Source organism: Oncorhynchus keta, chromosome 2, assembly GCF_023373465.1.
Source record: "Oncorhynchus keta strain PuntledgeMale-10-30-2019 chromosome 2, Oket_V2, whole genome shotgun sequence".
Lineage (NCBI taxonomy): Eukaryota > Metazoa > Chordata > Actinopteri > Salmoniformes > Salmonidae > Oncorhynchus > Oncorhynchus keta.
Window position 1 is genome coordinate 30392720 of NC_068422.1, and position 11451 is coordinate 30404170.

Genomic DNA, 11451 nt, shown 5'->3' on the forward strand with positions numbered 1-11451 from the left:
CTTACTCACATTGGCTGCGGAGAGCATGATCACACAGACTTGCTGAACAGCTGGTGCTCTCAAGCATGTTTCAGTGTTATTTGCCTCGAAGCGAGCATATCAGTAGTTTAGCTCGTCTGGTAGGTTTGTGTAACTGGGCAGGTCTCGGCTGAGCTTCCCTTGTAGTCTGTAATTGTTTGCAAGCCCTGCCACATCCGACAAGCGTCAGGTGTAGTACGATTTGATGTTGGTCCTGCATTGACACTTTTCCTGTTTGATGGTTCGTCGGAGGGCATAGTGGGATTTCTTATAAGCTTCCGGGTTAGAGTCCCGATCCTTGATAGCGGCAACTCTAGCCATTAGTTCAGTGTGGATGTTGCCTGTAATCCATGGCTTCTGGTCGGGGTGTGTACGTATGGTCACAGTGGGGACGACATCATCAATACATTTACTGATGAAGCCAATGACTGATGTGGTGTACTCCTCAATGCCATCGGAGGAATCGCAGAACATATTCCAGTCTGTGCTAGCAAAACAGTCCTGTAGCTTAGCATCTGCTTCATCTGACCACTATTCAGGAACCAGGAGGATAGAATTATGGTCAGATTTGCCAAATGGAGGGCGAGGGAGAGCTTTGTATGCCTCTCTGTGTGTGGAGTAAAGGTGGCCTAGAGTTTTTTTCCCTCTGGTTGTACATTTAACATGCTGATAGAAATTTGGTAAGACAGATTTAAGTTTCCCTGCATTAAAGTCTGCGGCCACTAGGAGTGCCGCCTCTGGGTGAATGTTTTCCTGTTTGCTTATGGCGGAATACAGCTCATTGAGTGTGGTCTTAGTTCCAGCTTCAGTCTGTGGTGGTATGTAGACAGCTAAGAAAAATACAGATGAAAACTCTCTAGGTAGATAGTGTCGTCTACAGCTTATCATGAGATACTCTACCACAGACAAGCAAAGCCTCGAGACTTCGTTAGATATCGTGCACCAGCTGTTATTTACAAAAATACATAGTCCGCCGCCCCTTGTCTTACCAGATGCCACTGTTCTTTCCTGCTGATACAGCGAATAACCAGCCAGCTGTATGTTGATAATGTCGTCATTCACTCACGACTCTAGGAAGCATAAGATTTTACAGTTTTGAATGTACCATTGGTAGTTTAATCTTCCGCGTAGGTCATAGATTTTATTTTCCAAAGACTGCACGTTTGCTAGCAGAATGGAAGGCAGTGGGGGTTTATTCGATCGCCTACAAATTCTCGAAAGGCAGCCTGCCCTCCGGCCCCTTTTTCTCTGCCTTCTCTACGCAAATGATGGGCATCTGGGCCTGTTCCCGGGAAAGCAGTATGTCATTCGCGTTGGGCTCATCGGGCTCGTTAAAGGAAAAAAAGGATTCTGCCAATTCGTGGTGAGTAATCGCAGTTCTGATGTCCAGAATATATTTTCGGTCATAAGAGACGGTAGTAGCAACATTATGTAAAAAATAAGTAAAGAAATAAGTTACAAACAACGCAAAGAAACTAACAAAAAAAACACAATCAGTTAGAGACATGTAAAATGTCAGCCTTCTTCATCTTTATTTTGATACTGTCATGGCCGTCATAAGAATTGGACCAAAGTGCAACATGGTGGGCGTACATTTTCCTTTTATTTGAGTAAATATCGCCAACAAACGAAAAACAACCGTGAAGCTTACAGGGTTAAGTGCCACTAACAAAGATAACTACCCACACTGAAAGGAGGGAAAAAGGGCTACCTAAGTATGATTCCCAACGATAGACAGCTGTCCCTGATTGAGAACCATATCCGGCCAAAACATAGAAATAAAGAAACATAGAAAACAAAACATAGAAGGCCCACCCCACATCACACCCTGACCTAACCAAATAGAGAAATAAAACGTCTCTCTAAGGTCAGGGCGTGACAGATGCGTTTGTAATAAACCTAAATTGCTCATTTTGATTTCCTTACCCGACCACAGCGGGGGTCTGTCGTGTGTTCTGTTGAGGGGGCGTTGACGTGCAGGTGGACAGAGGCACTCCATCCGTCCCTCCCTTTTCCCAATCAAAAGACTCGTTCTCTGTGATGATGCGTTCCTTCATACTGTTCTCAAAGACAGACATCAGCAACTGCAAAGAGGATCACAGAGAAATATAAAAAGTAAGGTATAAAAGTGGAATTCAATCAAACCTACAATGCTATAAAATAATAGGCTTTACTTTAAGTAGTAAAAGTTATTTACTTTTGTTTAGTTTCGACATACTGTAGTTTTATTACTGACACTTAAGAGAGTGGGTATGGTATGGGAGTTAGTCTCAAAATGCCACACTTCCAGGTCTTGTTCACTCTGCTATTAAAGTGAACGCAAGGAAAACAAGTTTCAGTGGGGATTAACAAGGTGAATTCACTTGCAGGGAGTATACAGTACGTATTCATGTCTAAGAATTAACCAATGATATCAGGCCACACCCGGCCATGATTACAGACACCTGTGTATGTCCTTTGACACTATATAAACTAGTGATCTGCAGTGTTTGTCATTATACCCTGATGAAGACAGCTTGTCTGTTGAAACGTTGGATATTAGGTTATTCAATTATTGCATCTGAGCTCCTAGAGTGTGTGGCTCTCCTTTTCTTTTTCAAGTGAACAGTACGTACCTGGTAATCTGGTTTGGTAAAGTAGTCAAGGCCTAAAACATGATCCAGGAACACATGGAACTCAGAAGGCATGTGTTTGAGCAGCATTCTGTGGTCGTAGCGCTCCTTAATCTGACCCACTTGCTCCTGGTGGCACACAAGAGATACAGTAGAAACCATTAGAAATCAGTTGAGTCCAGCAAGACACCAGTAGACACCAGTAACCATTCTCTACTGCAGGGTTTCTTAATCCTGTTCCTGGGGACCCAAAGAAGGGATTTTTTGTTTTTGCCCTAACACTACACACATGATTCCACTAATCAAAGGTTTGATGATGAATAGTTGAGTCTAACCAGGTGTGTAGTGCTCGGCCAAACATAACAATGTGCACCCCTTTGGGCCCACTGCACCAGGACACAGAAATATTGGAAATAACTGAAACTGCAGTAGACAGTAGCTCACCTTATCTTTTATTTTTCGCCATGGTAGCTGACCGACTGCAAATTCTACCAACATGTAAAATAGCGACCATAGATCGTCATGGCGACCCATTTCCTGAGAAGTTAAAGAATGAATTAATCAATTAATTATTTTCATGACTTATTAGAACTTGAATCTGAACCTGCAACAGTTATTTTGGATTTCCCGACAAACTGAGGATACACAAAACCCTCAGGTCTAAATTAATTTGTAGTGCATTGCATTTTTCGAACCCAAAAAGACACTTACTTTGTTTTTATGAGCATTTACTGAAGCATAACGAACAGTGCCCCGAAATCCCGCTACAGTTCTGGGCTGGAAAAATAGAATTAGGTCAATTCTCTTTTCAGCACGAAACCTAAAAGAATTTCACACTGACAATTAGAAAGAAAAATAAAGTATTTCAATTAAAAACTCAAAAGAGACAAGGAAGGATATGGAAAATATCTCAGGCAGGGAGAGATAATAAAAACTGAAATGGGATCAAGCACCTTACTGATGAGACGGATCACAAGCATGCGCTTCGAACAGAAAAGGCCAAAAAGGAACAGCAAAACTGCAAAACATAAAATGACACAGGTGATAAAAGGACAGCATCACATTGCAGCAAAACAACTGTAAACGCTTTATTAACATCAACACTTTGTGAACATAATATATGAAACAATGTTGCACTAATTTACAGTAACAAACTATGAACTAATGCATTTACAAAGCATAAGGCATCATTTAAATGTATCATTTTCCTGTGATATCTTCCTAATATTTGTAGTTTCTTATAGTCATTGGAATCTGTGATATAATAACTGGAATCTGCATCACCATTTTGGCTCAAGAGTGGAGGATGACAGGTTTGACCTTGATAATAACACCCATTCCATTCGGCAGGTAGTCCTATGAATATTACCTTAGAAACTGCATGTTAGAATTTACAACAGTGTGTGTGTGTGTGTGTGTGTGTGTGTATGTATGTGTGTGTGTGTGTGTGTGTGTGTGTGTGTGTGTGTGTGTGTGTGTGTGTGTGTGTGTGTGTGTGTGTGTGTGTGTGTGTGTGTGTGTGTGTGTGTGTGTGTGTGTGTGTGTGTGTGTGTGTGTGTGTGTGTGTGTGTGGTCTAGTTGCTGTTCTAAATCTGCAGTACAGACCCGCCCTTCTAATCGATGAGTGGAGGCTGAGTCAGCAAAAAGAAACGCAGAAAGAATCTCCACTGTGGCCCATCAGCCTATATCAGGCTAGCCAACTTCATCAACCTATATCAGCCTAGCCAACTTCATCAACCTATATCAGCCTAGCCAACTTCATCAACCTATATCAGCCTAGCCAACTACATCAACCTATATCAGGCTAGCCAACTTCATCAACCTATATCAGCCTAGCCAACTTCATCAACCTATATCAGCCTAGCCAACTCTCCATCAGCCTGTATCAGCCTAGCCAACTTCATCAACCTATATCAGCCTAGCCAACTTCATCAACCTATATCAGCCTAGCCAACTTCATCAACCTATATCAGCCTAGCCAACTACATCAACCTATATCAGCCTAGCCAACTTCATCAACCTATATCAGCCTAGCCAACTTCATCAACCTATATCAGCCTAGCCAACTTCATCAACCTATATCAGCCTAGCCAACTACATCAACCTATATCAGGCTAGCCAACTCTCCATCAGCCTATATCAGGCTAGCCAACTCTCCATCAACCTATATCAGGCTAGCCAACTCTCCATCTGCCTATATCAGCCTAGCCAACTACATCAACCTATATCAGCCTAGCCAACTCTCCATCAGCCTGTATCAGCCTAGCCAACTCTCCATCAGCCTGTATCAGGCTAGCCAACTCTCCATCAGCCTGTATCAGGCTAGCCAACTCTCCATCAGCCTGTATCAGGCTAGCCAACTCTACATCAGCCTGTATCAGCCTAGCCAACTCTACATCAGCCTGTATCAGGCTAGCCAACTCTCCATCAGCCTGTATCAGCCTAGCCAACTCTACATCAGCCTGTATCAGCCTAGCCAACTCTCCATCAGCCTGTATCAGGCTAGCCAACTCTCCATCAGCCTGTATCAGGCTAGACAATTCTCCATCAGCCTGTATCAGGCTAGCCAACTCTACATCAGCCTGTATCAGGCTAGCCAACTCTAGATTCGTCTGTATCAGGCTAGCCAACTCTACATCAGCCTGTATCAGGCTAGCCACCTCTCCATCAGCCTGTATCAGGCTAGCCAACTCTCCATCAGCCTGTATTAGGCTAGCCAACTCTACATCAGCCTGTATCAGGCTAGCCAACTCTCCATCAGCCTGTATCAGGCTAGCCAACTCTAGATCCGTCTGTATCAGGCTAGCCAACTCTACATCAGCCTGTATCAGGCTAGCCAACTCTCCATCAGCCTGTATCAGGCTAGCCAACTCTCCATCAGCCTGTATCAGGCTAGCCAACTCTACATCAGCCTGTATCAGGCTAGCCAACTCTAGATCCGTCTGTATCAGGCTAGCCAACTATTAATCACATCACAAAAAGGCACATGCCCTGTGCTTTCCTATTCTCCTACCCACTGTGCCCTGAGGACCAAGCATTTCCTGTGCAAAAAAACATTGCCACTACCCCTCCTAACTCAACACCAAAACAGCAAACCTTATACCCCATGTCCTATATTCTTGCTATGTTCATAACATAATAAATTAAATGAAGAAAATCCTTCCACGGCTACTTACCGGTCGGACCTCTCCGGTAGTGTTGGTGTACTGGCGAGCCAGGCCAAAGTCTAACATAAAGCACTTTCTATAGGTGGAGGGGAGTCGACCCATGGCAAAGTTTGACTGGGAAAAAAACAACAGAAAAACAGAGTTGAGTCGAGGACATCACAGGCATATCAACAAGTGAAGCCCAAAGCAGTGTTTCTCTCTGTCATTGTATAGACATGACCCTAGCTCACACCTTCTCTCTCACACAATCTCTCTCACAATCTCTCTCACACACACACACACACACACACACACACACACACACACACACACACACACACACACACACACACACACACACACACACACACACACACACACACACACACACACACACACACACACACACACACACACACACACACACACACACCTATCTCTCTATCTCACACCCACTCTCTCTATCTCACCCCCATTTCTCTCTATTCAATTCAATTCAATTCAATTCAAGGGCTTTATTGGCATGGGAAACATGTGTTAACATTGCCAAAGCAAGTGAGGTAGACAACATACAAAGTGAATATATAAAGTGAAAAACAACAAAAATTAACAGTAAACATCTCTTACACATACAACAGTTTCAAAACAGTAAAGACATTACAAATGTCTCATATATATATATACATATATATATATATATATATATATATATATATATATATATATATATATATATATATATATATATATATATATACATACATATACACAATGTACAAATAATTAAAGGACACAAGATAAAATAAATAAGCATAAATATGGGTTGTATTTACAATGGTGTTTGTTCTTCACTGGTTGCCCTTTTCTCGTGGCAACAGGTCACAAATCTTGCTGCTGTGATGGCACACTGTGGAATTTCACCCAGTAGGTATGGGAGTTTTTCAAAATTGGATATGTTTTCGAATTCTTTGTGGATCTGTGTGATCTGGGGGAAATATGTCTCTCTAATATGGTCATACATTGGGCAGGAGGTTAGGAAGTGCAGCTCAGTTTCCACCTCATTTTGTGGGCAGTGAGCACATAGCCTGTCTTCTTGAGAGCCATGTCTGCCTACGGCGGCCTTTCTCAATAGCAAGGCTATGCTCACTGAGTCTGTACATAGTCAAAGCTTTCCTTAATTTTGGGTCAGTCACAGTGGTCAGGTATTCTGCCGCTGTGTACTCTCTGTGTAGGGCCAAATAGCATTCTAGTTTGCTCTGTTTTTTTGTTAATTCTTTCCAATGTGTTAAGTAATTATCTTTTTTGTTTTCTCATGATTTGGTTGGGTCTAATTGTGCTGTTGTCCTGGGGCTCTGTAGGGTGTGTTTGTGTTTGTGAACAGAGCCCCAGGACCAGTTTGCTTAGGGGACTCTTCTCCAGGTTCATCTCTCTGTTTGTGATGGCTTTGTTATGGAAGGTTTGTGAATCGCTTCCTTTTAGGTGGTTGTAGAATTTAATGGCTCTTTTCTGGATTTTGATAATTAGTGGGTATCGGCCTAATTCTGCTCTGCATGCATTATTTGGTGTTTTACGTTGTCTCTATCTCACATCTTTGTTCTTTCTCTCACCCACCCCTCTCTATCTCTGACATGTAAAGTGCCCCCTACAGGCTTGATGACTTAGTGCAGGAATCCCCCAGAGTCAATGACCTCTATGAACTCTAGAATAGATTAAATAGTCTTACAATCCATTATAACCACACATCACAATGCCTTATACCTGCACGCTTTAGGTAAAGTGCTACAGAGAGGGCCACCTACAGGCTTGATGTCTCTGTGCAGGAAGCCCACAGAGTGGATTGCCTCTATGGACTCCAGGATCTGTTTGCCCAGGCGTAGCGTGGTGCTCATGGTGAAAGTGCCGCGGGGTTGACTCCTCCTCAGGTCCGCTAGGTTTCTCCCCTGCTGGGGTGGAGAGAAGGGGGAGGGAAAGAGGGGGAAGGTGGGGAGAAAGAGTGAGATGGAGGGGTCAGAGGGAGGGAGGGTAGAGAGAGATGAGAGAAAACAGTGGGAGGGAGAGGGGGGACGGAGAGAGGGAGAGCGGGGAGATAGAGGGAGAGAAATATTTTTCATTCATTTTTTTCTACTTAGTTGTAGCCTTGGCTTCGATTCTCTCTACCTAAAGCAATCGTATCAGACTGTTCTGATAAATGGTTACCTGAAGTTGCATGACCACATAGTTAAACTTCTCGTTCCTTCCACATCCAATGAATTTACAGACATGATTTTTTCCTGTGACAGAAGTGAGAGGTTAGTGTAAATGTGATTATACAGTCATTATAAAATGAGCTATCTACGAATCTACTTGTACCATCACAGTTAAACAACTGATTCAGTTGGATGTTTAAGATTAAGATTACTTTCTTTTTGCATCTGTTTTTGGGACAACAGACCAGAACAAGCAAAGCTGACAGACACAGAAATACCCCAAAATAAATACTGCCTAAGAGATCGACGATGTGAAACACTCACTGCCAAAATATAATTTTGCACAAAGCAGTATAAACCCCAGTGCAGCAGGCATGTCAACTGATTGACTACCTAACTCATCAAACCTCAGAACAGAACAAACAGTCACCACACCTACAACCTTGCCTATCACACTAATCAAATGGCTAGACAGACAGATATCACATCAGACCATAGCCAGACAACTTAATTAACCTTGCCATGCTTATTCATGTACAAGGTGATGTTGTCATTGATTGATCATTTCCTTAGTGAACCCAATCTGTCCCCGGTATCTGCCTGCCCTGCCCTTACCTTGCAGTTTCTTTTTCATAACAGTAAAGTGGAATTTCATCACAAAGGGTGATATATAGTGCAGGAGAAGAGAAAGTGGCAAAGGTCACAGGGATTGAACCCACAACCTTTGAGTTTCTAATACATTCTTGTATTAGTGGCGTTACCAGTTAACCACACAAACACACAGCTGTACGTGTGATTGTGTGTTACTGCTTAAACACATAGGCCCTTACCTTGCAGTTTTTTGAGGACAGCCACCTCCATCTTGAGGACCTGTTTAGGCTGCTGGGCTGACTCTACCTTGAGAGCCACATTCTCCCTGGTCAGCAGGTCCAACGCCTCGTAGATCTCCCCGAAACCTCCCCCGCCAATTTTCTTCAGCTGGGAATGGTGGCAGAGGAGAGACAAGGGTGGAATAAACACAGTTTGCTGCCTGTTCTTTGAAGTGAACATTTAGAAAATGCTAGTTCTCCACTAACCTGGTCCCAGATCGGTTGGTGTTGTCTTGTCAATTTTTATGGTCATTGTCACGCCTAACAATGACCATATCATTTGGCAAGACAGCACCAACAGATCTGTGACAAGGCTAGTTCTCATCAGGTGAAGGAACATTCTAAATCAGGGACTCTCAACTCTTGCATTATGTGTTTCATTTGAATCAATTGCTTAATTATTCCACCAGTCACTCAGCTGAGAGTCAATTACATGGTCAAAATGTCTCTGAAGATAAAACCAAACTCACCACTTTCCATCGGTCTTTTACCAAGCAGTTTGGGGGCAGGATGTCCACCTGCTCCCCCGCTCCGTTCATGTTTTCGTCGGGCTGGGCGGCCGTCCCTACGCACTGCATTGGCCGGCCAGACAGAGACACAGCAGCTCCCAACTTGATTCAGCCATTTACCTGTGAAGAAGAACACAGTAATGTAAGCTACAACATACACAAATAGAGTATACAACACATACATTATGAATAAAAAAAGTGTTCTCTAAACTGACTAACTCATTTTAAAACAACAAGGTAAAAGCTTGACAATACAATGAGGCCACAAAACCAATATGTCAGGAAGAGCAGCAGATTTAGCCTCGGTCTCCTGGTAAACTGTCGACATGTCACTAACGTCTCTGAACCCCAAATATGTCTATGTGGTCATAAGTAAACAATTTGGCCCAATGGACAGCACCGCTCTCCGTGCTTAACAAAAATTCAGCACCACAGACAGCACCACTATCCTCAGCACCACGGAAAGCACTGCGACCCGCGTTTAAAACAAATGTGTTGGTCACAGATTCGGCACTAGGGACAACAACAGTTAGCGCTAAAATAGTAGATAGATTGCATGCAATTTTGCTACAAATGGAATCCATAGGCATAGGTGTGACTGAAGCTGTCTTTTCAGCACATTGGACAGCACCACTCATTACAGCAACGTGCTGGCCAAGGACAGCGCCGCAGCACCCCTCATTTAACACACTTGCTGGCATTCTCTAGGCCAGTGTTTCCCCACTCCTCAAATACACTTTTTTGTTGTAGCCCCAGATAGGCACACCTGATTCAAATAATCATCAAGCACTCAATTAGTTGAATTAAGTGGGTTTGTCCAGGGCAACTATAGAAATGTGTGCTGTTTGGGGTACTAGAGGACTGTAGTTGGGAAACACTGCTTTAGGCTTGCGCTGCCTGCCAGACAGCATACCTACAGGTAACTACTAAAATCAAGGAAACACCAACATAAAGTGTCTTAATAGGGTGTTGGGCAACCACGAACCAGAACAGCTTCAATGCACCTTGGCATAGATTCTACAAGTGTCTGAAACTCTATTGGAGAGATGCAACAATTTTTCCACAAGAAATGAAATAATTTATTGTTTTGTTGATGGTGGTGGACAGTGCTATATCAGGCACTGCTCCAGAATCTCCCACAAGTGTTCAATTGGGTTGAGATCTGGTGAGATTCCTTTATTTTTGTATTAGAACGGCTGGGCTAAAAGCATTCCCAAATCAAATGCAGAAGCAGGAGAGAACATCCTGAGGACTTACACTAGTGTGGAAGCTTCCCACTGCCCTAGACAGTTCATGTGCTGAAGGTACACTCAATGCAACAATGCAAAGTAATAAAGCCATGTTCAAGTTCATTAACTCTGTCATGCAATTACCTCCAGGTTCAATAATGTCAATTTACACTTGGGTGATTAAAGTTAAGTACACCTGCATTGGGGACTTTGGATTGAACAATTCCAATACCACACACCCAGTGTTGGCAAAACACTTTTAGTAGGCCAATATTTAAACCATGTCTTTATATTCTTCCAAATCTATAACGAACCCCATCACAAGAAATAGACTGGTCAATTGCAACACCCAAAATCCATTATCATAGTAGGCTACTAAGAAAACCATGTGATAATTTTCAAGTATGTAACTAGGCTACATTTTACAGCTACATTTATATTTGGAATTAGGAAAAGGGTGTAACATTTTAGTAGGCCACTGCACTGTCTAATGTTGGGCCTATGAATTACTTGTAATTTGCGCTCTCACCTTACTGCTACAATCACAGGGTGGGAAACGTTCTGTTTCCAATAGGCTTTCCTCAGATATCATTCCATAAGACACAACCTCTCCTCCATCGCAACTAACAGAAGTCCCCAGGCCCATAAGCTCTACTATCATTCTCCTCCTACTGTTACATTTTCTCCGCACTGCAGTTCCGGCGCTCTCTCAACCGGTAGGGAGGGTTACCATCCAAGCGGCAGGCACAGCCCATACAGAGTTCTAATTCTAGGATTGACGTTTTCGTAGTATCAACATTCACCATCGCCCTGCGCCCCTGGCCCAATGGACAGGTTGTGTACCTTTACTCCGCCCCTAAAACATATTTCAGGAATCACCCA

The 11451-nt window shown here is 43.1% G+C and overlaps 1 protein-coding gene across 4 annotated transcripts in view; it reads right to left on the reverse strand.

Moving 5' to 3' along the window:
- LOC118361173 (tau-tubulin kinase 1-like) overlaps nt 1-11451 on the reverse strand; it is a 47529-nt gene that overhangs the window by 28620 nt on the left and 7458 nt on the right. Inside the window, exons 1-10 of one of the 4 annotated variants that reach the window (XM_052475009.1) lie at nt 11099-11329; nt 9302-9460; nt 8793-8940; nt 7973-8046; nt 7576-7719; nt 5807-5911; nt 3342-3407; nt 3075-3167; nt 2634-2759; nt 1945-2102 (exon numbers count right to left, since the gene is read on the reverse strand). In XM_052475009.1, the coding sequence (XP_052330969.1) occupies nt 1945-2102; nt 2634-2759; nt 3075-3167; nt 3342-3407; nt 5807-5911; nt 7576-7719; nt 7973-8046; nt 8793-8940; nt 9302-9409 (1022 nt within the window). In that variant the 5' untranslated portion in view covers nt 9410-9460; nt 11099-11329. Of the gene's footprint in view, nt 1-1944; nt 2103-2633; nt 2760-3074; nt 3168-3341; nt 3408-3583; nt 3649-5806; nt 5912-7575; nt 7720-7972; nt 8047-8792; nt 8941-9301; nt 9461-11098; nt 11330-11451 lie in introns of those variants that run through there. The other 3 variants (XM_052475010.1, XM_052475007.1, XM_052475012.1) reach the window with 3 other exon arrangements.